Genomic DNA, 26,120 nt, shown 5'->3' with positions numbered 1-26,120 from the left:
AAAGTGGACCTTTTTCCAGTAAAAGGTTGACTATAAGTTGTTTTTTTTAAAAAAAAAATCCACTTGAAAGTTTTTCAATCTGATAGAGACAGAGGCTAGCTGGAGAAGGCATGTGCAAACATGAGGAAATATTTCAGGTGACTGAAGAGATCCAATGAGTTTGAAAGTAAGGGCTGTGCAATGTGTGTGTGTGTGTGTGTGTGTGTGTCTGTGGTATGAGTGCATAGTGTGTGTGTATGGCCTGTCTGTATAGTGTGTGTGGTGTGGTGTGTATATGATGGCATGTGTGTGTTTGATCTGTGTGTATGGTCTGTGTAGTATGTGTGTATGTGTTTGATCTGTGTGTATGGTGTGTGTGTTATATGTGTAGTGTGTATGTGTGTAATGTATATATAGTGTGTATTATATATGTAGTATGTGCGGTGTGTGTGTATGTGGCAAGTGTGGTGTATGTGTGTGTGTGTGACAGGGCATAGTGTGAGTGTGTATGTAGTGTAAATGTGTGTTGTGTTCTCTGCCATATAACACAGGCAAACAACTGTCAAATATATTAGCAGGCTGTGTCATGAAGTTCATGAGTTATGGTCATTATCCCCTTTGTGCTTCTTACTACACTCCTAATGCCATTTAAACCACACAGATCAACCCAAAGTCTTCTGTGCTCACAGTCTGGAGGGACAAAAAGTATCCCTGAATGGGTGGCCTCACTCCCTCCTATCCAGGGTACACCCCTCAAAGTGTTCGCATGCAGACTCATCCCTGAGCAGAAGTTGCTCTAAAGATTTACAGACTTGAGGATGGGGCATAAAATATCACAATATTTTATGTATCTGTTTGTTACTTCTATGCCCGGGGCCCTCTTGTCCACAGTCGTCCGGCAGCACCTGGCCTGCTGTATACTGTGTGTGGACATGCATTCCGTCTTTCCAGCAAAACTCTCTACATGTATGTTGTGGGAACTAAAATCTCTGCTGACCTGAAAGTATTTTTCATCTGATTTTGAACAAGATTCTCTGTTCTGTGAGCCCAGTTCTGGCCCCACCAGTCCACTATCATACTCCAAGAACAGTTCACAAGCCCAGGGGTGAGGGAGCCACTCAGAACTGACAGTCAGCGCAGTCGCTTTTCCAGTAACCAAAGCTTGAGTGGCAAATATGGCCTCTGTCAGCAGCTGTGTTCCCCACTGAGGAGCAAATGAAGTTTTGCTGGTAGTGGAGACCTTCTGGTGCTAGCCACGCCTGGGGGAAAGCCAGGTACTTACCAGTTATTGGGTTCAATAAGGTTTCTGTTGCCTAAATCTCGGTTTCTGTAATAAATCAGGGATGGGGGAGGGGGAGCTAGAGAGGTTGCTCAGCAGTTAAGAGCATGTACTGCTCTTCCAGAGGACCTGAGTTTGAGTCTCAGAACCCCACATCAGGTGGCTCACAGCCACCTGTAACTCCAGCTCCAGGGGATCCGTCATCTGTGGGCTCTGATCTCACAGACAGAGACATACTCACACACATAACTAAAAACATAACAATTTATGAAAAGATAGACAGATGACTTACCTAGGTAAAGCCAAACACTACTCCTCTAAAAACAAAACAAAATAAAACAAAGTTTTCGAATAAATGACTCCCAGTGACATTCTGCTGTACTCGCAGGCCTTGCTCAGTCACGATGCGAGAAGCTTCCTCCTGCAGCGGTACACATACGAAACCCCACCGGCAGACATGCAGAGTGAGAGACCTTGGAAACTCAGCCCCAGTGGGACACCTCCATCAAACCCCTCTCCCCAGCTCTCAGGGAACCCCTGGTTGGGGCGGGGGGAGGGGGTAAAGAGTATAAGAGCCAGAGGTTGGATGGAGGACACCCAGAGAACAGAACTCAGTCTAAATCAACACGATCATAGCTCCTATGAGCTCACAGAGACTGAAGCAGCACCCACCAGGTCGATATCAGGTCCTCTGTGAATATATTATGGCTTCCAGCTTAACGTATACATGGGACTCCTGAGAGTGTGAATGACTGGGTCTCTGATTCTTGTGCCTTCTCTTGGGCTCTTTTCCTTCTGTTTGTTTGTTTATTAAAAATATTTTACCATGTTAAAACAAGATTTGTATGTAAATTGTCTTCACGGGCCCCTATGTTTGGGACACACCCCCCCCCCCCCGCCGCTGACAGCCCTGTTCTGAGAGGTCCTAATGTTTTTAGGACTTGAGATGTAACTAACTAGAGGAAGAGCATCCATGCAGTACAGGCCATGAGGTGTATAGCCCGGTATCTCTTCCTGTCCCATCTCTGAGGTGAGCAAGCAGCTTTCTGCCCCGGCTTCCATTCTCTCAGGTCCACCCCTGCTACCGTGCCCTCCCTTCATGATGAGCCATACCCTCAAACCGTGAACCTAAGTCAATCCTTCTCGGAGCTGCTTAGAGCACTGTGGTGAGAGGATGAAAAGATAAGTGGGTGAAAATATGTAAGGAAATGGCTCAAAATGTAAAAACACCTTTTAAAGACTTGGTTTAAAAAATTAAATAGAGCCTACAGAGATGTCTCAGCTGTTAAGAGCACTTGTTGCTCTTCCAGAGGACCTGGGTGTAGTCCCCAGCACCCACGGTGACTCACCTGGCAACCCCAGTACCAGGGCATCTGATACGCTCTTCTGGCCTCTATGGATGCCAGGCATGCTTGTGGTACACAGACATACATGTAGGCAAAACACTCAAACACATGAAATAAAATGAAAATTAAATATAAAAAAATAAAATTTAAATTTTTTTAAAAAAAATTTAATATGATGAACAACTCTGGGGGAGTGAAAAAAATGGGCAAACACCCACAGACCTTCCATGCTGCCTGCTCTTGGGTGATGGCTGGACTGGTCTTGTGAGTCAGAGCCCCAACAGAACAAGTATAATAAAGCTGCCTCTGAGTGAGACTCCCTTTGTTGGATGGCCAGTCTGACACTGGGGACTTGGCAAAGCAGAAAAGCCTCGGGAGTCCTTTTAACAACATAATTATCGCTGTGAGTCAGGCAGCACATCCCGTGTGACGGCACTATAGCTAAGCTGTACATTCTTTTCACTCATACGTGTTTATTATTCTCAGTATATCCTTTTAAAATGTCCTGTGTTGGGCAGGAAACCCTGACTACTCTTAGGGATGGAGAGGGAGGAGGAGAGGGAGTGGGGGAAGTGGGAGGGTGTTGGGAGGAGGGGCGGAAATGGAAACTTTTATAATTTAATAAACTTAAAAAAAATAAATAAAATGTCCTGTGTTGCCTCTTTGGGCAATCATTAGTTTTCCTTTAACATTTTTAAATGGTAATGTTTTAAAATTACATGGATATACTTTATTTCTTTTGGTTATTTAATAACAACTAAATGAAAAAGCTATTGTGAGCAAAATCTTTAGGCTAGTACACACACACACACACACACTTTTCTCCCTCTATTTGCATGGACTGGATAAATGCTGTTCCACGGAGCCACATCTATAAATGATAATTCTTAAAAACAAAGATGTGAATGTGTTTTCTCTACACCGCTTTGGCCTGGAATGAGTGCAATATGGAGATATGGGACAGTGGTTTATTGGGTTTTTTTGTGAACTATGGAGAAACTATTGCCACTTCAGATTAATGTACTTGAAAAGCATAGACCCAAGTGCTAACACAGTGGTTCTCAACCTGTGGGTCGCAATCCCTGGAAGGGGGGGGTCATCACAGTCCCCCATATCAGATGCCCCGCATATAAGGTATTTACATTATGATTCATAACAGTAGCAAAATTATCGGCTTGAGAGTGGGGCCATACATGGGAGGGGTTCCAAGGAAGGTAGAAGGGAGGAAAGTGGGGGGCGGGACTGAAAAAATTTTTAATTAAAATATAAAAATAGAAAAGTAAAACTCCCTGCAATGGTAAAAGTGGCTTTCTGTGCCTGGATGACGCCAATGATTTGGCTTATATGAGATCTTGCTCTCCTTTTGGGAGCCTGGAATCCTGCTGCTGCTGAGCAGGGCAAGCACAGGACCGCCAATGACACCCATGGTCGCTTGGTCTCTTGTGGGTTTCCTAGTCGGTAGCACTTCCTGGGGTCGCCAGTGGCTACTGGGGACCATGTGCTGGACTCTACTAAGAGAGGACTCTGTAAAGACTGGATCTGAGGCCCGAGACTTCAGCCTTAGGCCTTTCCCTTTCCGCTACTTACTTTGTATTCTTTCTTGAAGTCACAGAAACTGGGAGGGGGTCTTAGGGATCCCCAGTACACGGGGTTTCCCCCGGTCTAAGATCCTGACTTACTCGTTGATTTTTTTTCTCTCCTGCAGAAAAGGTGAACTTTTCCTCTCTTGTTTTACCTTAAAATTAGCAATCCTAACAACCCGTCACTAAAACAGGAATCCTTAATTAAGAATAATTTTCCCAGCAGATCTGACTTTAAAACAGATCAAGCTATCCAGAACTCTCCGTTCGTTGTCTTAGCTGGCAAAGGTCACAGCTGTACTCAGCAGTCCAGTTCTTGCCATGGCACAACATTGTCCCTTATCTGGCCTCTGGTATAATATCATACAGACTCCCCTGCACCCCAAGCAAAGATTATTTTTTGATGGCACAAGGCTCTGAGCCCTGGTTCTACCACCAATGTGTCTTCTGACAAGGCATGACAGTTTCCTCACTGTGTGACTCCACTCTGGCCATGGAAGGCACACGATCTAAATGGGACATGAACTCCTAGCTAAATCAAAAGCATCATGAAAAGCCCAAGACTGGCATGGAGGAAGAAAGAGGAAGAGAAATATATCTTTCCTCAGGTCAGGCCTGTCTAACCCAGTCGACCACATGGACGGTGTGCCTTGTTACAGCTGCCTCAAAATTCAGTAGGCAAAATTCAACAGGATCAAATCTTCCCAGAACTGAAGGAAAACAAACAAGAATGATCCTCGTGGGCTATGGTCAGAACTTTTAAAATGTATGCGATGATAGGAAAAGGCTCTCTGCCTGTAGGAAATCCAAATTTAATCAGTGCCCTGCTCCACCCCTTACCCTACAAAGACCACAGGGAAGCAGCCCCTTTAATCTTGAATCTCTGGAGCTTCAATGTTTCCAGGTTTTATCTAACTTTAAAATTCTTAAAGGAAATGCTATAGTTATATAAAAGCTACAGCATACCTTCCACAGGCCAAGTAGGTGATAGACAGATAAAGAGATGATAAATAGGTGATAGATTAGAAAGATGGATGGATGGATAGATGGATGAATGGATGGATAGATAAATAGGTGGAGAGAGAGATAGTAGATGGTAGATAGATAGATAGATAAAAGATAGATAGATAGATAGATAGATAGATAGATAGATAGATAGATAGATAGATAGATAGGCAGGCAGATAGATGATATATAGTCATTGTACTATCATGGTCTCTGGTTTTGATTTTTTTCAGTTTTTTGTTCTCTAGTTATTTGGGGTTCTGAATGTTAAAAATTGATCATCTAACTTAAGAAAAAAATTCCTAAATTTTTGAGCACAATAAATCTCAGTAAGAGTCCTGGTGTGATCTAAAGGGGTGTTTTCAATTTGTTTAGACTTAGGAAAGGATGACAGATACCTTGGCAATCTCACCATTAAGTCCTAATATCAACTGTTTCTGGAATTGGCGTCCAGCCCCGGTGCTCCCTCCCGCGGGGCGCTGCTGAAGCCCTGCCCTAGATCCTTTAGAAGAGTTGGAATATAAAGAAAACAGACTTGATGGATAATCTCCATTCTTCCCAGTTCTGGAGATCTAGCATAAATGCTTCAAGTTGCAATGATTTTACGTGCTTATGTGTTTGTAGCCATTTCTACAGCTATGAATAGGCCTCACCACCCACTCTCCCCTGCAGTCTAACTGCGCACACATGTCTTGGTCAACTTGCTTAAAACTCAGGAGAAACAGCTAATGGTGAAGTCCCTTGCCTTAATATCAGTGATATGTCAGTTAAAACAAGGCACGGGTGTGAAAGTGTCCATTTAAAACCAACTCCCTCCCCCAAAAGATGTATATTTTGCTTTAAATGTCATTCTTTCTACTTACCAAAAGAAAAATGTTTAAAATTCTCTAGAAAAGCCATTTTTTTCTCCCTCTTGATCTGATTATCATAATTCAGTCCATAGAGGAGGAACCAGGTGGGAATATATTAACATTTCAATTAGGTTCAAAATAAGTTAATACGTTATTTTCCATTTTCCTTTGTCTGCCATGGTGGCTGCCCTCTATGATCGACTCCTTTGTAAATAACTTCAATCTTTCAATGAAATTCTGTCTTTCCATAATTGTAACTACTCCAATTTAATCTTCAGAAAAGACACCCAGTGACCAAATTCTTGCTTTATTATGCATTGGGAAGAGGACCACAGGCCCTTGCAGCACTAGAGTGTTCTGTTGAATTCAGACACCAACTGACAGAAACATTTCAGAGATGGCTGAACACGTGACCAAAGAAAACATGCACATAAGAGCAGTCTTAAAAGTGTGTTATATGTCGGGCGGTGGTGGCGCACGATCCCAGCAGTCGGGAGGCAGAGACAGGCAGATCTCTGAGTTTGAGGCCAGCCTGGTCTACAGTGTGAGTTCCAGGATAGCCAGGGCTACACAGAGAAACCCTGTCTTAAAAATACAAAATAGAAAAAGGGAAGTGTGTGTATGTGTGTGTGTGTGTGTGTGTGTGTGTGTGTGTGTGTGTTGTTGGTAAATCCATATTCCTGCTGTATTTGAGTCACAGATTTAAAATATTACCAACTGATCAGTGTTTCCAGATATGTTTTAAGACTGACAAATCATTCTACATCTAAGTGTAATAATGTCACATAAACGCAATGACCAGCCGGTGAAGAGTTTGATGAGGTGAGCTAACTCGATTCATTTTAACCTCCTTTCCACAGTAACTCAAGCTGTACCAAAGATTTTTTTCTGCTCTTTGAAACTGGTCGATGGATTTATTAAAAAAACAAACAAAAAAAAACCTCCTAGAGGCCATCCCCTGATAACCTTTGACCTCAGCTGTTTCGTTCCCTGCCTGAGAATGAGTTAACTATAAATTCCCAACTCTAGACACAAGCCGGGGTTGCAGAGTCTGCTTAGAATGAAATCTGGGACTCCACCTCCAGCACTGAGAAGAGGAAAACAACAACATCCCCTGAAGATGTAAAACCCCCTTCCTATCCACAGGAGAGGGTTTCCCGTGCTTTCTGGAAAGGGTCCCGGAATAGCTCGTCTGATTTAGCTCTGTAATTTTCCTTTAAGAAAAATGGTCATTCCATGCAGGGGTCCTCCTGGAAAGGGGAAATAGAGAAGATCTCCTAAGTAAACTGGGAACATGGAGGGGGAGAGGAGGGAGGGGGAACAGGAAGGGAGAGGAGAACATAAGAGAACATGATTGAGTTGGGGGAGGGACAGGGAGGGTAAGCAAGAAAAGAGATAAAGGGAACCATTATGGGGCTAGAGAGAAACCTGACGCTATGGAAACTTCCAGGAACCCACAAGGATGACACAGCTAAGATCTAGCAATCGTGTAGAGGGTGCCTGACCTGACCTTTCCTGTAATCAAATTGATGACCACCCGAACTGTCATCATAAAACCTTCATCCAGTAACTGATGGAAGCAGATGCAGAGATCCACAGCTAAGCACTGGGGCCGAGCTCTTGGAATCCAGTTGAAGAGAAGGAGCAGGGATTATATGAGCAAAGGGGTCAGGATCATGACGGGGAAGCCCACAGAGATAGCTGACCAGAGCTAGTAGGAGCTCACTGACTCTGGACTGACAGCGGGAGACTCTACATAGAACTGAAGTAGATCCTCTGAGTGCGGGTGACCGTTGTGTGGCTTAGGCAGTTTGTGGGGCCACTGGCAGTGGGACCAGGAGTTATCCCTAGTGCATGAACTGGCTTTTTGGAGTCCGTTCCCTATGGAGGGATACCTTGTTCAGTCTAGATACGGGGATGGTGAGGGGGCTTGGTCCTGCATCAAATGATGGGCCAGGTTTACCCTCTCTGAGGGGTAGATGGGGGTTGGGGAAAAGTTGGGGGAGCGGGAGGAGAGGAGAGGTGGGCAACTTGGATTGGTATGTAAAATGAAAAAAAAAAAAGATAAAGAAAACGAAACACGGTCATTCTTCTCCAAAAGGAACAGACGTGCAGCACGCTGCACGAGCATCATCGACAGCTGCAAACGGCGCAGCAGGACCATAGCTTGGGTCCCTAGCGGTATTGTTTTAATAGAAAAGAAATTCAGAGTTGGAGAGAGAGAGAAAGAATCCAGTATCCTCTGATGTCTGTGAGATCCGAAGAACAAGGTTGCTTTGAAAGTGTGGTCTTGTGCATGAGGAGCAGCATAAGGGTATCAATACAAGATAAAATAGCAGAAAAATCAATAATTCTGAGCCCAAGGGAGCCAAAGAGAGCCAACCACGTGGAGTCAAACTAAAGTTACAAAGGGACTTACGGACACCAAGAACTCAAAATCGAAATGACGAATGTCCAGGAGTAAATTGCGTAAAACTTTTATTTATTAGCAGTGTATTCTTCTACACTTCAAAATAGAACAAAATATCTTCTGGGAGACAAACTATTCATAACAAAATACATGGCAAACAATTTTTATTATAAGTGGAGAATCTCTCTACTATATAATCTCTATAGTATATACATCCCCTTCTTGGTGTGCCTTATGTATGTTCATGTGTATAAATAAGCTTAAGACATACACATGTAGATACATATGACATATATACACACGTAATTATGGAAAATCTACAGGAATCAACTTTACAATCATTTTAGTAGCTGCACTCATTGGTGTTCATAGAACAACTAAAAATGATAGCAGGGCTCTCTTCGCCCACATCTCAAATGCTGCTGCAACTACTTTTCAATGAGAATTTGAAAGAAATAGTATTTTCTTCCATACAACGAACCAACTTTTTAAAATAATTAACTCATAATAAAATATTTTACTTTTCAACTTTAGAAAAGATAAACAATTTAATTCCTCTTTGTGTGTTTTGATTCTAAAAACATATAACTCAACTTTCCATCGGGTGAGTGCAATTATTTGGTACTGCAGTTAGGGGAAATGACGTCAACAAACCTGAGTCAAACATTCATTCCAATGCCTTTGAAAAAGTGTAAAACGTGAACAAGGTATCTTACTGAAGCATAGATACTAGTCTGAAGATACCCCCTCCTAATAAATACATCATAAATAACTCAACAGTTGGAATAAAGCAGTTTGCATGATCAGTTTAACTAGCATTGCCCATTCTCAAGCAGCCTGGAAGAGAATCAGTATCTAAGACTCCCTGTCTCATGTAGACAAGAAGTCCATAGAGTTCAGGAAACAAATACGGAATCATACACGCATGAAAGGGTTGGATGTACCCGCAGGGGCCTTTCACTTTGACAACCGGTTCTAGGCAGACCCGTGTCTAGACATGGGGGGTACGCTCCATTAATCTATCTCCTTTAGTGTACAGATCGACTTAGCAGCATTTTCTTCGGTTTATTCCTTCATTGCTTTGAACCTGACATCGGACCATGCCTGCTTAGCAGGCAATGATCACCTCGTACCCAAAACAGAATGTTCTGAGTTGTTAGCTCTTCTGGAGTGCTTTTTGGTCTTTAACAGCATTATTGTACATTTACTGAGAATGTTCTCACAAACTATAGGCATGGTTCTTAAAATCCGTATCCTTCCTTTGCATATTTACAAGGAGGTATAAGCAAAATACATGGTTTAAGGCATTTTTCTTATAAAGCACTCATGAGAGGAGGAAAGAAAATAAAGTATTTGGAATGTTCTGTCATTTCATAGAGGAAAAAAGTCATGCTTTCAGGAGAGACTCACAGCGATTTCTGGTCTTAAAGAGGTGGTAAAGTTTTTTTTTTGTTTTGTTTTGTTTTTAAGCCTCCTACTCAAACAGTTCAAGAACAAAAACAAAAGGGGAAAGTTTTTTCCTAAATAAACCCTACCAAACAACACCACTCTTGGTAGAGACAAATTTGGATGAACTCCAATTCAGGCAGACTTCAGCAGAGAATGCTCTCATCTTCTGAACTCACAGGGGGAGCCTTAAAGTCACTTCCTAAAAAGGTACTCCCTCACTTCCGTTTAATAAGGAAGAATTATTTACTCACCATAGACAAAACCATACTGAAACCAAACAAATTTAAAATACAAATTTTTGGTAGCAAACAGCAGGAAAGTCTAAATCAAAATATAGTCTAGCTTTTACATAATTTTATATACTTATAAAATTATCAAAATAGTCTTTTATAAAGTTCACGATACACATATAATGTAACACTGTACATGTAAATGCAGTAACAAATGCATGACTGAAATACATTAAAAATAACCTTTGAAAAATACCAAATTCAACATGAAAACTGTCTTTACAAGAATGGACACCTCCATTAAGATCATGACAGTGCATTTACAGTAGTCGTTAGCCAGTGCTCTGGTCTCAAGTCTCTTAACGGCGCTGTGTTTAACACTCTCTAGGGTCAGAAGAGAGGGACATCCTCCGGGCAAGCAGCTGTTCCCCTCCGCATCGGGCGTCCAGATGTGTAAGAACGGAACCGCCTTCGCTGGAGTGGCAAGGCCTTAGTAATGAACATATTCAGACTGAAGGGACTGTGTAGGGAGAGACACAAGCTGAGGTTAACCATCGCACGTCAAGCTGCTAAAGCATCCTCCAGCCTCCTCCTTCAACACAAAGCAGTTCAGGTCTATTATGTAAAAGACACATGAAATGAACTAAGAAAGCAAAGGAGAGGGGAGAGAGCACTTTTACTAAGAAAGCAAGACATTTGGTTAGGTAAAGGAGCTGTGAGAACACTTTCTATTTCCAAAGATTTAATCATGTTTCATCGTGATTACAATCAAGTAACAACTGAAAGTAAAGGAGTAGCCTTTACTTTGATTTGATTCTTGAGCCTTTGTGTAATAATACTGACTCTGACTCAAAAATATTAAATAAATGATAGTTGTAACTAATTGGGAGCTACTAGAATAAACTTGGGATTTTTTTTTTACTTAATACACGTAAGTGGCATGTACAGCTTATCAAACAGAATTAGCAGCCGCTTAAAGACAGTCCTTAAGAATGCCCAAGTTTAATAAATACTTATAAATCCTTTCCATTATGGGAACACAAAGCACACTGGCTTTGGAATCTCATCTGAGGACCCAAAGGCTTGATGAGCACAAGGGTCCTGTGACAACCGCACAGCCGGTGAGCAGGGGTGAACAATTCAGATCCTTCCACAGCAGCGGGGACACTGACATAAGAGGGGCGTGAGGGGCACGTGTCAGAATGCCAGGACAGCAGACACAGTCAGGAAAAGCATAAAAGCAGCGGGCAGCTCACCAAAGTTGTTTCTGAGCAGCACATAGTGGTGCCACAGAGAATACGGATCGGTTCTGAGCGGTAAGAGCCCTTTGCACGGTTCCTCTCATCAAATGCCTACAGCAACAAAGCCCACGTGGTTCTCTGCAGGATGCTTTCTTTTCCCGCAATACTTTTTCAATCTGAACTGCAGTCTTTTGTTAACAGGAGTATTTTATTAATAGATCTTACTAATTTCAAGACGGGGTCCAGTTTGGTGATGATACAGCTATCAGTAATGCACGCACACACACACACACACACACACACACAAAGACAAAGAGCAATTCCAAAAAATTTATGAAAACATAAAGCTAACTGTTCATCTCGAAGTCCAACGAAACTTTATTCTGCATCAATAGCCATTTACTAAATAGTTTTAACCCAAGTTGGCAGTTATGATCCTTATTCACAAAAGGTGAAACCCGCTGACATAACACATGAAATCAAGATGGAGATATTTATTTAACAAGATAGCTATGTGCACAGTCTAAAATGAACACTGTGTACCACCAGCAAAGAACGGGAGGAAAAGAAAGAGGGGCGGCTCTCGGGGCCGAAAGAGACCCAACGTCAAGCACTCTTAGAAAAGGGAACAGGGTCTTTGTAGGCTGATTTTCTTTGGATTTGGCTTAAAGCAAAGTTTCGAAAGAGAAGGGAGACGATAAGAATTAAGCAACATAATATAAGTGGTGATCCCACAGAGGAAATGTCCTGTGGGGTGGGCTGATGTGATCAAACCCACAGGCTGAGCAGTAGCTATACTGACGATCATTGCCCAAACTGCTTCCCCACTCCCTGCATCTCCTGAAGTCTGGAAACTTCAGAGTCAGAGGCACAGCCAGGGAAGTGTCTCCCTGGCAGCGAGAACACCACACCTGTGCATTCCAGACCCTGTGCATTCCAGAACGTTCAACTTGGGCTTTTGCTCCAATTAGGAAAGTTGCCAACGCTCTCACCAACAGAAATTAGGGTTCCTAAAATAGCTTACAAGGTTACAACAGCACAGTTGTGTTGGCAGACTTCTCTTAGAGAGTCCAGGATTCGTCCATTCCCAGTCAGTGCAGAATACAGCAAACAGCTTGAAAGGAAACTTCCTTCAGACATCAGGTGCATGTCGTGAACTGAGGTGTGTATTTATAGGTTTAATTTCCTAGCTCCCTGATCTGGAAAGCGGAAATAGTTTAGAATACCTCAGATTTCTGTTACTCGCATGCAGAATGCATTCACTGGCCTCCCGACTAAAGCTTCTGCTTTTGTATAGCAAAGGCCCACAGACCCTGGGATTTGGTCCAGTTTTAAACATAGCTTGCCACAGTCCCTCCTGCTTTGTGTTTTGCACACCCAGTTTGCTCCCTTACACTGCTGAAATGGCTCTGCCAAGCTTTGCAAACAATCCTTTGGTCCTGCCAATTCACTTGTCCAACAAACAGTTATAGACATATTAGTCAGAGCAGGATGAAAATTCAATACTAAGGTTCTCAGAACAGATCATATCCCATGGTTTCTTTCTTCATAGGGTAGAAGGAAAGCTAAAAGAATACAATAAAAAAGATCAGTAAAAAATGTGTTGAGCGAGTTATTGCAAGTTCAGTGTTTTGTAAGAAATTAACTTCCTTTCATTCTCAGTCTAAAAATAAAACTCCTTAATGACTAAAGGGGAAAGAGAAACACCGGACAGAGTCTACAAGACACACTGACTTCAAGAAATCGCAGCTAATGCTTCCAAGGCCTTTTCTCTAGAGGAGGAACAGTGTACGGCAGTAAACACTAGATTCCGAAGCACTGAGTGCCTACAGACTGAGATCAGGGTTCATGCGCTCTTGGGTCCCCCCCTGTGCTCGACCACGGAGACCTTGAAGAAAAGCCTCCTGTACACTGCATGTGGGATCTCGGCACAGATGACGGATGCCTAAAGCCTCCTGAGTTGCTAGTTTAACGGAATGTACACCATAGCAAAGCGTGACTTCAGGCTTCTTGTGCAGACAGCTGCAGGACGACCAACTGTCCAGAATGTCTTCCAACTGTCCGTATGTCACAGGAGCGCAGTCCACACTCCAAAAGACTTCAAAAGCTACAACTGACTACACATAAGTAGCAACTCCACAGGGACCTCATAGGGTGAGAAAGTCAACACACAGACACAAGAAACAAAGAACCAACACCAAAAGTGCACAGTATTACCTTCACACTATATCCTAAGTTGTAGAGCACACATAATCTGGTTATATGCAGACCCCAGTAAACATAATGTGTGTGTGTGTGTGTGTGTGTGTATGCAAATAAAATTCAAAATCATTTCTGATGAGGGATGCTCAACCAGTATTAATGTAACGAAGATAGTAGCCAGCTATTAGAGTTTTAATTTTTATAATAAGAAGGTACTTTGTATTTGAAAAGCACTATAATTACCATTAACTTTATTAAGCCAGATGAAGAAGAACCCATTTAGAGTTCTTAATAAATTAGATACATTCCTTGGCAGGCCATCTATTCTGAGATGTTCACTGGGTACTTTTCTATACGTCAGACACAGTTTAGACATCTTTTATGTATTTACTCAATAAGTCCTTCATACTGCCCATTTCCCAGATGAGGAAATTGTGGCACATAGCGGTGAAGTTATTTGCCCCAGACTGCTCAACTAGTCCACAATGGAATCTGAAGTCTGGGAGCCTGGCAGACATTTATCCTGTAATCACTACTTCTTCCAGCTAGCAGGCTCTTTCACCCTGATAAGAACGCAGTTATATAAATTAAAACAGATATTTCATGTATCACATTAAAGGAGATAGTATGTTTTGAAATTCTTTTTTATCAGAACTGAATAAAAAGGGATTCATTATAAAAAAACATTCCCATGGCCAGATGTGGTGGCCCACATCTTTAATCTCAGAATTAGGGAGGCAGAGGCAGGAGAATCTCTGTGAATTAGAGGAAAGCCTGGTCTACACAGTGAGTTCCAGAACAGCCAGGACAACACAGAGAGACCCTATCTCAAAAGCAAATCCATACTTGGAGTATTCTGGCTAAATGATGTTTTAATTCTGTTTGCTCAGCATTTTTTGATGTTTTCATGTATCAATGCCATTGTCTCAAAAATAAATAAATAAAGATAATGATGAAGATAATGGAGGTGGTCATGAGACCTGAAGTATAAAAATTATTTTATGTTCGCTAGTGTTTATATAACTGACATTTAATCTGGGGTTCATTTGATCAGTAAGTTCTATGAGGCTCTCAGACTAGATCAAGTCTATTATGAATACATGGCATTGTTCTAGTATGGATACCATAAAATAAAGCAGCAATGTTCGACTTGGGAAACAAGGTTAAACTTAATTGCTTGACATTTCAGCCTCAAAGTGTTTTATGTCAAAATATGAGCTTTCACCCAGGAGTCTCATTCCCTGAAAGCAGGGAAAGTTTGCTATAAAACAAAGTGTTAGGCAAAGAGATCAAGACTGCTTGTTCTGTTCTGGAAATTTGTTTCTAATCTGTTTTGGCAGATGTACATATTAACTTTAAAGTTTCAGCGCTTCTGGGGTGGGGAGCGCGTTTCTTTCTTAAACAACCCAGCTACCTAGCTGTGGCAGAAAAATGTCTCATAATTATAGATATACTTACAGTACAGACAGTAAATACAGCCATAAGCTGGCTGTCAAAAGCAACAAATAAGAAAAGATGACAGAAGATTAACACCTTGACAGTAGACAGGTAAGGAGGTATCTTCTGCTCCAGTGACTTCTACAAATGCTCTCAAGCTTAGCTCCCGGGAAGCCAGAGCCTTTCTGTGTGGCCCTTTTGCTACTCTGAATTTCTATGTATCTATTTCCCTGAGCCTCTTAAGAAAGAAAAATCTGGTCTGTTTGTTATCCTCAGTGTGAATTCCAACTATAGAGCCAAAAATAAAGCAAAGAGAGGAGGTTAGTTTAACATTTTAGGTAATTAAGATAACTACACATTTGGTAATAGAGGATTTTATTTTATACTCTTGCATACAAAGTATTGAACACGTGAACACCAGGGGAATTTTAATCTACATCTCCTTTATGTCCCCTCATATCCTTTCCATGTCTCTATAATCGCTTGAGCCTTTTTTTTTACTGCTTAAGAATTAACAGGCAAAATGTGCACACCTATACATATTTCCACAAATGTGGTTTCTCCACACTTTAAAGAGCTCGTTCCCAGTGACGCAATGCAAACTTTTCTGGGATTATAGCTGAAACACCGCTGGAGAAGGCTTTGTGGTCACCATGTCAACACAAAAAGCCTAAAGTGCTGTGGTAAAATTGGCTTTGAAAACGGTATATACATTTTCCTTGTGTCCTTTATGTATTCCAAGAGCCCCAAACTGTAAGAAGACAATTCTGGCTAATTAAAACATGATGTGAAATATTCTTTTACCTTCCTACATGGCTTTTAATAGAGTCTTTTTTTCTGGAAGAATTTAATATAGGCTTTTCAACAATCACAAAGAGTTCAATTGTTAGATGACAGATTGTTGACACCCTGCTTGACTCAGTCAACCATGACATGAGTGTTTTCAGTTCATCCGAACACCAAAATTATAATGATGCAAGCTCGTTTTAAATTTATTTTCTATCTTGGTAAAGCCATATTCCTCCAAAAAATAGACAACTTCCAGATTACTGTATATTGATGTTAAAACTGAAAACTTGGTTTTCTTTTGACTAGTGTTTCACGCACGAGCAAGGCTAACAGGGGTATGTGACCTTCTAGGCTCATTTACTTACTAGCATGAGCACAGATAGTACCCGACTTTTAGTTCAATATGACTGGTTAGGCATATTGTGGAGTTTCGGGAAACAAAGCTGCCCTGAGCAGTTCAAAAGCCAGCAGAAGAGAGAAAATCTTGGCTACGTGACAGTGAGTGACAGGTGTGTGAAGTACTGGATGAGAGTTGAGAAGCAACCACCTGGATCAGGCACAGATGTGCCATCCAAAGAACTTGTGCCAACAGGTCAGGAAATATAAAACCAGTCACAGAAATGAAAGAAAAAAAAACACAGAGTGAATGTCATGTGCTCAGCTTCAGGCACAATCAGGGCATGGATACAGGATGCCAAGACACCGAATACAGCCACTGAAGAAGACACAGACAACAAGACACAGGGATGTTGGGGAGGAACCTTGAGCCAAGAGATCAAGACTTGTCTCTATAGACAGACAGAACCCTTGAACAACGCCAAATGAATACAACTTGATTAACTCTGTTTTAGAAACTAATATGGACATAGTATATGAAAAATTAGAGGTAAGAATTGCTCGTGGCAGAAGAAAGTACAGAGGGTCTAGAATAGTTCATAAACACCAACTCTCATAGCAGAGGTGAGAACAGAAGGACACTGGCAACAGGTACTTCGTGGGAAGATCTGATGGGATCTAGCGGCAGCTGTGGCAGACTCAACGGCTTCATAACAATGTGCTATCTGTGCAAGAACACACATTCGACGTGAACACCTCCTGTATATGAGAGGGGGGGTTGCAATAAAAAGAGGCCTTAAATATAGAAATAAAGAGTCAGAGAATGGGGAATGAAAGAGAATTTCAAAATCTGAAAGAAATAACCTACTCAATATGCAAAATTATAAAACTATATAATAAATAAGCCTACAACAAATAGGTAAACATATCCCAAAGCTAGATAGGAGATACCCAAAAGTTAGATGTCATGTTTTCTACCTGATATGTCTGTCTCACTTCAGTTTTACCAGTCAGTACTACATCCGTGAGCTGGGTGTAGGGATGTTAGATGCAAGGGTCCAGGGTCTATAACCATGAGGTAGGCAACTCTCTATGAAAGCGAGGAATGATGCAGACAAAATTAGAAAATAGGATGACTTTGGAAAAGGCCATGATGGCTATAGTTAAGGTGGCCAAGGAAAGCTGCACAGGAGAGTCTGGGTGGCAGGAAGGAGGAAGGCTGTCTAGGTTGGGAATACAGAACGTAAGCAATGGTAGTTAGGAGGAGCAGGTGTCCAAGAAGGTGAGGAACTGATTGACAAAATCGGGAGATTAGTGCTTGCAAGCAGAGGGCAATGATCTTTAAAAGTTGATTGGCTAAGTGCCAAAAGGCCCTACAATGGAAAGTTATAACTTAATGTCAAGATAGACCAGCACAAGCTCTAATCCAAACAAACCCCTCCATGGACAAATTAAATATTTGTAAGATATAAGGAAGAAAGCAAAACCACTGCAGGGCGCAAAGCAAGATCAACATCCTTGCGACCTGGAAACAAACCAAGTCTCAGTGGTAGGCCACTGACTACAGAGTTGGAGATAAACAGAGGTGGCCAGCTGTTCTGTTCTCAAGAACACATGGGATGAAATCCCCAGGCAGGAAGCCAAGGCTGACTCAGGCTCTCCCAGATGGGCCACCATCCACAGACCAGGGCTTATTCATCCCTACATCTATGCCTGAGAAGAAAGCCTGGGCCCAGCTCACCAAGAAAGGAGCCTGGGTTATTTGGACCAGTTTCTAGACAAAGGACCCCACAAATCAGCAGAACTCATAAGAAAGGATAAATGGCCAAGGCAGTTGGTATGCTAATCATCCTAATATGACAGCATGCCAAAAATATAATCACACTGGATGCCATAAATAGACATAATGAATACATCAATTAAAAAATGAAATGGAACTTCAAAAAAAGATGAGAAACTCATTAGATGAAGGAAAAGCAAAGCAGACAAGTTTTTAAAATGCTGCCACAGCAAAGTGCTTATCATACAAACATCAGACCTGAACTCAGACCCCCAGTGCCTGCACTGAAGCTAAGCACAGGGGTGCATACCTGCTACCCAAGGATTGGGGAGGCAGACACAGGCTGATCCCCAGAGCTTACAGACCAGTCAGTCATGTCAAATCAGGGAGGGTCTCAGTGAGAGACCCTGCCTCAAAAGATAAGGTGGAGAATGACAAAGACTCCAAACATGAACCTCTGACACACACACACACACACACACACACACACAGTGTGAACCTGTCAACTAGAATGCTACATACACCACAGAAGGAAGGCAACACTGAGAACTGACAAAGTCACATCTAAGACAAAGTCTCCTAGGCAGAAATGCAAAGCATCAGGGAGAGGGTTGAGCATCTGAGAACCTCAAGATCATAGAGAGAGAACAAAAAACCATAGCATGTTACTGTAACCACAAAGGAATCAGAAGTGCTAGGTTAAAAAAGATGAGGCCATTGAAGTCATTACATCGCACTCCATAAAGAGGTATACACTCGAGAGCACATACTGTAAAAGACACTTAGGACCTGGAAAACAAAAGAGGAATTCAATCCCAGTATTAGTTTGAGCTCAGGATTAAAAATATTAAAAAGGTCGGAAGTACTGAAGCTGCAGGGACGGGCTTCCGCATAAACATCCCAGACTCATTTTTCTCCTGTGTAGCTGCTGCACGCTGTGTACTTTCAGCTGGTAGCTGCACACTGGATGGGAGGCTTTATCTGTCTCTCTCCAAAGTTTAGGGAGGAAGCAAAGGGAAGGCAGAAAAGTAACATCTAAAACATGATAGCAGAATTTTCCATAGCGAGCAAACAAAATAAAGCCATCAGAACACAAGGAGAACAAACAGCAATGAGTGTCGTAAGTCTCTGCCTGGATGTGCTTGGAAACTAATACATTTCAAAGCAAAAGAAAAAAATCTTCTTACAATACAACCCATCCTACAAGCCTTTGACACAGTCTTACGCAGTGATGTTTATGTTTTAATAAATAAAGCTTGCCTGAAATGCAGAGAGCAAAATTAAGCCACTAGAGGCCAGGCAGTGGTGGCACACACCTTTAATCCCAGAACTCAGGAGACAGAGGCAGAGGGATCTCTGTGTGTCCAGTGCCACCCTGGGCTACACAAAGTCAATGCAGAAACCGATCCAGGTGGTGGTGGCTCACACCTTTAATCCTAGTACTAGGGAGTCACACACCTTTAATCCCAGCACTAAAGGTGAATATAAAATGGGAAGAGGCGGAGGCTCAGGTCACTCAGCCTTGGTAGAGGTAAGACTTCTCTGGAGGGGTGACTGTTTTACTTTCCTGCTCTTCAGCTTGAACCCCAATATCTGTCTCTGGCTTTTTATTAATTGTGCTACAGTCTTAAATTAGAAAGTGGATATTTTAAGTGGTAGCTGGCAGTGGGGACACAGTGGCAGGACTAGGAATGGAGTCTGAAGATGAATTGAGCCAGGAGATGCATGAATGAGACTGGTAGAAAACAATGTGTGTCTCTGACTTTGCTTCAAGGAAACAATACTGAGCTCCGTAGTGAAGATATATACTATACATTAGGTAGAATGTTTCTGATTGGTCAAACTTTATAAACATATGAAAAGTACTTTCTTTTATTCCTGGCTCCTTAGACATGAAAAAAAATAAAAATGAATGACACCTAACGGTATTGTTGTTATTACACAAGGAAAAAGATACAGTTAGGTCACGTAGCCCAGACCGTTAATCCCTGCTACTCTAGAGGATCACAAGTTCAAGTAGGGGCTGCCTGAGCTACAGAGTTAATGAGACCTGCTCCTAAAAACATAAAGCACGAAAGTGCTGAAGATATAACTAACTTGGTGACAGAGCACTTGCCCAGCATGTGACAGATTCTAAAACAGTCCTCAGTACCACAAGGTAGAAAAAAGAAATAGAGAGGATGAGAAAAATGAGTAAGTAAATTTAAGCTTCATAATAAAAGCAATTAAGAGAATACAAACCACCTTTTTTTAAACCATACGTTTTTAAAAATAAACTTTGCCACTTAGCGCAAATCTTGTATTTGAAAAGTGCTATCAAATGGAGAGACGCAAACAGCTGGCAGGCTTTATCCAGACAGCTTAATGTAAAGCATTGTTTAGCACCGGAGACTGAAATCACAGCTCGGTACATCTGCAAACACTACAGAAAAAGCTGCATGCAAACCTAAAGGCATCGCCCGCACCTTGCTGACCATGAAACAATGGGATACCTTCACAAATAACATGCCCGGGTCCTTTGGGAGGGGACCAAATGTGCAGCAGTGTTGAGCAGATGCCAAAGCTACGACTTAATGCTGGGACGGAGTTCACGTTCTGACTATTACCAATGTCTCAGTGTCTCTCCACTGAAAAAAAATATATCACTCCAAAGCAAGGCCAGAACAAAGACGAGGGGTGAAAAAAATAATCACAGCAATTTAAAGACAATAGAAGTTTAGAAATCTAGAACCACCTTCACTATTACATACACTAACATTCAATTAAATAAATGTGAATTCAAAAATATTTAATAAATTTCAACTTTGGCTTTGTCATTTATTATTTTAGTAAACGATTCACAATGATTCAATGACTAAATATCATATTTAAAGTGAAGATGGGGTCATTATTTTCAAAACAGAGAAAGGGAATCAAACTGAAATTAGGAAAACCCATTATACATTACTGAGCGGTAAGAAATTTTTACTGGGAGCAGTAAATCAATAAGTAGCACATCATTGTCATCACCAATGTTCCAAATTAACAATGAAATATGCTTTAATGTACTTGCCAATCATTCAGACTTTCACCAAACTTGTTATGAACAAGTCTGGAATTTATCTTATTCCAAGCCTTACTTAAGTATCAATTATGTCTAGAATATACCTACAGTCTGCCTGGTGGTAGACCAGAGAAAGATCTAATGGTGCATTGGCTACTCAATTTGCTCACCCAGAGTGTTCACAACCAAAGGAAAGTCCTACCCAGCTTAACACAAGAATGGGCACTAACCATGGGAACAGGCAAGGTGGCACATGCCTGCCATCCTGCCACTTGGGAGGCTAATGGCAGAAAAATTGACAATTGGAGGTTAGGCTGGGCTACACAGTAAAACCTTGTGTCAAAAATGGGGGGGGAGTGCAGAAGAGGGGGAGGAGGGGTAAGGAGAGGGAGGAAGAGGAAGATGAGGAGAAGGAGATGGGGGGTGAGGAGGCAGCAATGGCAGTGACTCAGGAAAAGTCAGAAGTATGTATTTCCTTTCCATTTTCCTTCCAACCTGAAACCAAGTAGGTTTGTCAACTTTTCATTACTTTATGTGTCTGAGCAACATATTAAAAACTCTGAAATTCAAGAACCTCATAAAATGTCTATAAGAAGTAAATTTAAAATTACAATAATATATATTATTGTATATATAAATACTGATGCTCGTATATAGAAAACCAAGGCTTTATGTCAATAAGAACCAAGTACAAGTACTAGATATTCATTGACAGACGCACAAGCTGAAAGGGAAAGCACTTGGGTGAGTTCAGTTTGTTGAGGGAGGAGCCAGAAGATAACAAAAATCTTGAAAGAAGAAAAACTGGTGAAAAGAGCAGAGGACTTGGAGAAATAGCTTCCTGAAGCCAAGAGTGAATGAGAATACAGTGCAGGAAGAATGCAAAAGGCCACAGCAGTTGGGGACAAGACAGGGCAAAAGAGATGCAGAAATCCAACGGAGACCAAGCAGCTCATTATAGAAAACTAAAATAGAAGCTAAAAGTAAAAGAGACTGAGTTAAAATCATAAAAGATGTCAACACAGCAAAGGGAATAAGGAAACAGCAGAACCAAGAGTACTGGGAACATTCTAGAAACAATGAATTCCATTTCTGATGGAACCTACAGCCTTCACCAGAGCAGTATTCCAGAGACATGTGACAATTAACGTTTGTGTGGACAACTAAGAAGTTCAATGGAGGCCACAATTTTAGAAAAATCAACAAAAATCTTTTAGTAGGCGATGCCCAAAGCAGCTTCCAGAAGATCTAATTGCAGGGAAGCGTCTCACCAAACACTCTCATCAAATTTAGAAGTCCGACAGTCACTGCTTCAGCCTCTTGTTCTGAAGGGATGTCCCCACAAAGCGGCAATAATGTGAAGCCCAAAACAGAAAATGACAATTTCTTTGAAGTCTTGTGACTGAACATGTACATCTTTTAAAAGATAACACGCACTATTTTACAACACTGCATGCTTGAACATCATTTTTTAAAGTGCCTATTTAAGGACTCTAATTTTATTTTGATGTGATTAAGTTTTCATGTACTAAATATAGGGCTAGGAGAGATGGCCTGCGTTCAATCCCTGGGATGCACAGAAAGGAAGAGAGACCCAAGTTTGTGGAGTTGTCCTCTGACCTCCACACACAAATGCTACGGCACATGTGTGCCCACACAAACATACTATACATACACAGGCATTAAGCATGGCAGAGGGCTCTGACACGTCTCCAGGTATTCCACCAGGAGCTCCCTTCCACACAGGTGCGGAAGGTATCTCCAGCAGATCTTTCCACAGGCATAGTCAAGGACGTTCAGAAAAGAACTTCAATAGCTCAGGAGAAAAAGCAAATTGACAAATGGAATTGCATTAAACTAAAGAGTTTTGCGCTGAAAAAAAAAAACAGAACTTGCAGAAGGGGAGAAAAATCTTTGTCGGCTATACATCTGACAAGGGTTCCACATCCAGAAAAATGCAACAAAAAAGAAAAACCAGAAAACCCTAGAGTATCCAATCAGAAAAAGGGACACATGAACCATCCAGACATTTTTCAAAAGAAATACAAATGACAAGACATACATGAAATGTCCAACGTCCTTAGCCATCACACAATGACAATCAAAACTACATAGAGACTCCATTAGTCAGAATGACTGTCATCAAGAAAACAAAAAGTAACAAAAGTCAACGAGGCTAGAAGGGACATCTTATCCTCTGGTGGCGGGTGTGCTGGCTAGTTTTATGTCGAGCCGACAACAGCTAAAGTCATTTTGGAAAAAGGACCCTCAATGCCTCCACTGGTTGGCCTGTGGGCAAGCCTGTGCAGAATTTTGTTTTTTGATGGATGTGGGAGGGCCCAGACTATGAATGGTGGCACCCTTGCGCTGGTTGGTAGTCCTGGGTACCATACGGAAGCAGGCTGAGCAAGCCACAAGGAGCAAGTCAGTAAGTAGCACCCTTCCATGACCTCTGTATCAGCCCCTGCCTCCAGGTTCCTGCCCCATTTGAGTTCCTCAGTGAGAGACTCTTACCTGGAAATGTAAGCTGAAACAAACCCTCCAAGCCCCAGGATGCTTCTAGTCATGTTTACCACAGCAACAGAAAGCAAACTAAGACAACCAGGATGGTATTAGGGTGGTCACTATGGATCCTGGTAGAACTACCATACGACACACTATACCACTCCTAGGGCTCTAGGTCAGCACGGCACAGGCATGCTTGCACACCCATGTTTACAAGATAAGACACAGAACTGGGCTAGATGCCCACCAACTAGTGAGTGGATAAAGATGTAGTGAAGATGCACAACGCAGTTTGACTTAGAGACAAAGCACGAAAACACCATTTTCAGGAAAACGGATGAAACTGCAGACAATGTTGAGCTGGAATAAAAAAGATGAAGGTCACATTTTGTCTCATATGTGGAATCTAGGTTTTAATATGCACATACCAACATACATGTGCATGTATATGACAAGAAAGGAGGGGGGCATTGCTGGGAAGGAGGGAACAAGAGAAGGTAAAGAAGAAAAAGGAAAAACTATATTCTGTCTTGTGCCCCACATACACACAAACATACACATACATGCATGCATGCATACATGCACATGCATGCACACATACACTCATGCGTGCACAGATGTACACATACACTCATGTGTGCACATTCACACACATGCATACGCACATGTGCACGCTCACACACACATACATGCATACGCACACATGCATGCCCACACACGCACACACACACACACACACACACACCATGAAAGCAGAGGAACTACTCGAAAGGAAGAGGGAGAAAGAAGGAGAAACAAGGAGGCTTGGCGAGGGCATGAAGGTGAGCAAAGTACAGAAATAGACACATACAGAATGTCTCAACAAAACCCATTACTTGGTACACTAAAAAGTTAACCTGGACGTGGTGGCACATGCCACCAATCTCAGCATTCAGAAGGCAGAGACAGATGAGTCCCAGGCTAGCCTGGTCTACAGAACGAGTTCCAGGCCAGCCAAGGATACACAGTGAAAGAAGCCTCTCTCAAAAGAAAAAAGTTATAATAATACTTTAAAAGCATTAGTTGTACAACTAAAACATCAATCCTGTTGATTCTTCTTGTTTTAAAGTCCCCACACCTCCTACCCTACTTCTACTTCCTAGTTTGGCTTAACCTCCCACCCTGGTCTTCAGCCATGCAGGCCTGCGGCTGTCCCAAGAATGCTCAGCAATACTAGCAATAATAGCTGACAACCACCATGCAATATTGATAAACAATTGCATAACACGTAATGGGATTTTTCTCAAACACTGTAGCCATTCGACTACAACGGACATGGTGACATCAGCTCAAACATCCTGTAAATCACCAGCCATTATCAAAGTCACAGCCACATATTTCTATAAAATTTACCAAAAAAAAACCCTTATATATTCCTTATCTTAAACAGTCCTGAAATATTGTTCAAGCTTCACACAAGCAAGAAAATTTGATTTGCCCCTGATTGTTAAAATTACAATTTCTCCCTGGGGCACAGAGAAGTTAAACAAGCTGCCCAACACTTCCATTAAAGAGAAAGGTGTCCGAAACAGAATTTGAACCCAGGTAAACTTCTTTTCAGAACCTAAGAACTCAACTACAAGAGTCAGGTGGGACTTTGTCCCCACTTTTCCCCATTGCATGGAGCGGCCATTCCCCGCCTTCCTGCCTTCACTAGGATCTCCCCAGACTCCTATTCATCCCCCAAACCCAACTAACTAAAACACTAGCTATTCCTCACAGTTCCTCTGGCCTACTGGGGAAAAAAATGAAATGTTGTTTAACTACCTATCATCGAAATCCCTAGCTTTTAATCCCCCTGTAACAGTATATACACAGCATAAAGCCATCCAAATACTGTGCTTGGGGGATTTCAGCTGCCCTGGGTTCAAATTATGATTCTGTTGTCTGTTTGCAGGACAATCTTGAGCGAAAATTTATTCTCTCTGCCCCGGGAGATTTCTATACATAAAACAGAAGTGATCATTCTTACCGTACGCATTCATTTAAACATCCATCCATCCTTCTATCCAATCAATATATGCCTGCTGAGTGCCTACTGTATAACAGGATCCAGGCATGTAACCATGGAAATCAAGGTGCCACCATCTCCGCTCCCACAGTGCTTAGAGCCTACAGGACAAATCCACCATCCTGAGAAGTGCTACATGGAGGACCAACGTGGGATACAGAACAGCTTATGGGAGAAACAGCATGCCGGAACACAGGCTTGGGGGTCAGGTAAGGACAGGGTGACGAACAGCAGTTCAGTGAAAAGTGTCATTAAAAATATAACCGCGCAAATCTTCAAGACAGATACCACAAGCAATTTCAACTTAATGAAACACTTCCACCCCACCCACACCCTCGTCACATGCCCCCCATTCCTCAAGCACTTGAAAACTTCTCAGTCAGGAATCTAACTGATTTCTACAGTAAGGAGGTCACCAAACGGGAAGCCTGGTGCTTTTGCACTGGACGGTAGAGACAAGACGAATCCCAGAGGTCAAGATAATAAAACTGACATCTGACTACCTCTCAGCATTCCGCCACAACCACAAGGATGCCTTAACATTTATTCCTGTTTTCCGTGTTAAAGAATTTTAATGACAGAACAAGGAAATCATTTTTTACATTTTT

At 41.9% G+C, this 26,120-nt stretch overlaps 1 protein-coding gene across 1 annotated transcript in view; it reads right to left on the bottom strand.

The window, feature by feature from the left end:
- Window positions 1-8,501: 8,501 nt before the first annotated feature.
- Cdc14a (cell division cycle 14A) overlaps window positions 8,502-26,120 on the bottom strand; it is a 161,491-nt gene continuing 143,872 nt past the window's right edge. The window contains exon 16 of the mRNA XM_048456674.3: window positions 8,502-10,649. Coding sequence (XP_048312631.3) covers window positions 10,620-10,649 — 30 coding nt within the window. The 3' untranslated portion in view covers window positions 8,502-10,619. The remainder of the gene's footprint in view (window positions 10,650-26,120) is intronic.

This window comes from Myodes glareolus, chromosome 17, assembly GCF_982192425.1.
Source record: "Myodes glareolus chromosome 17, mMyoGla1.1, whole genome shotgun sequence".
In the NCBI taxonomy this organism is placed as follows: Eukaryota; Metazoa; Chordata; class Mammalia; order Rodentia; family Cricetidae; genus Myodes; species Myodes glareolus.
This window is presented reverse-complemented; position numbering and strand designations above follow the sequence as displayed.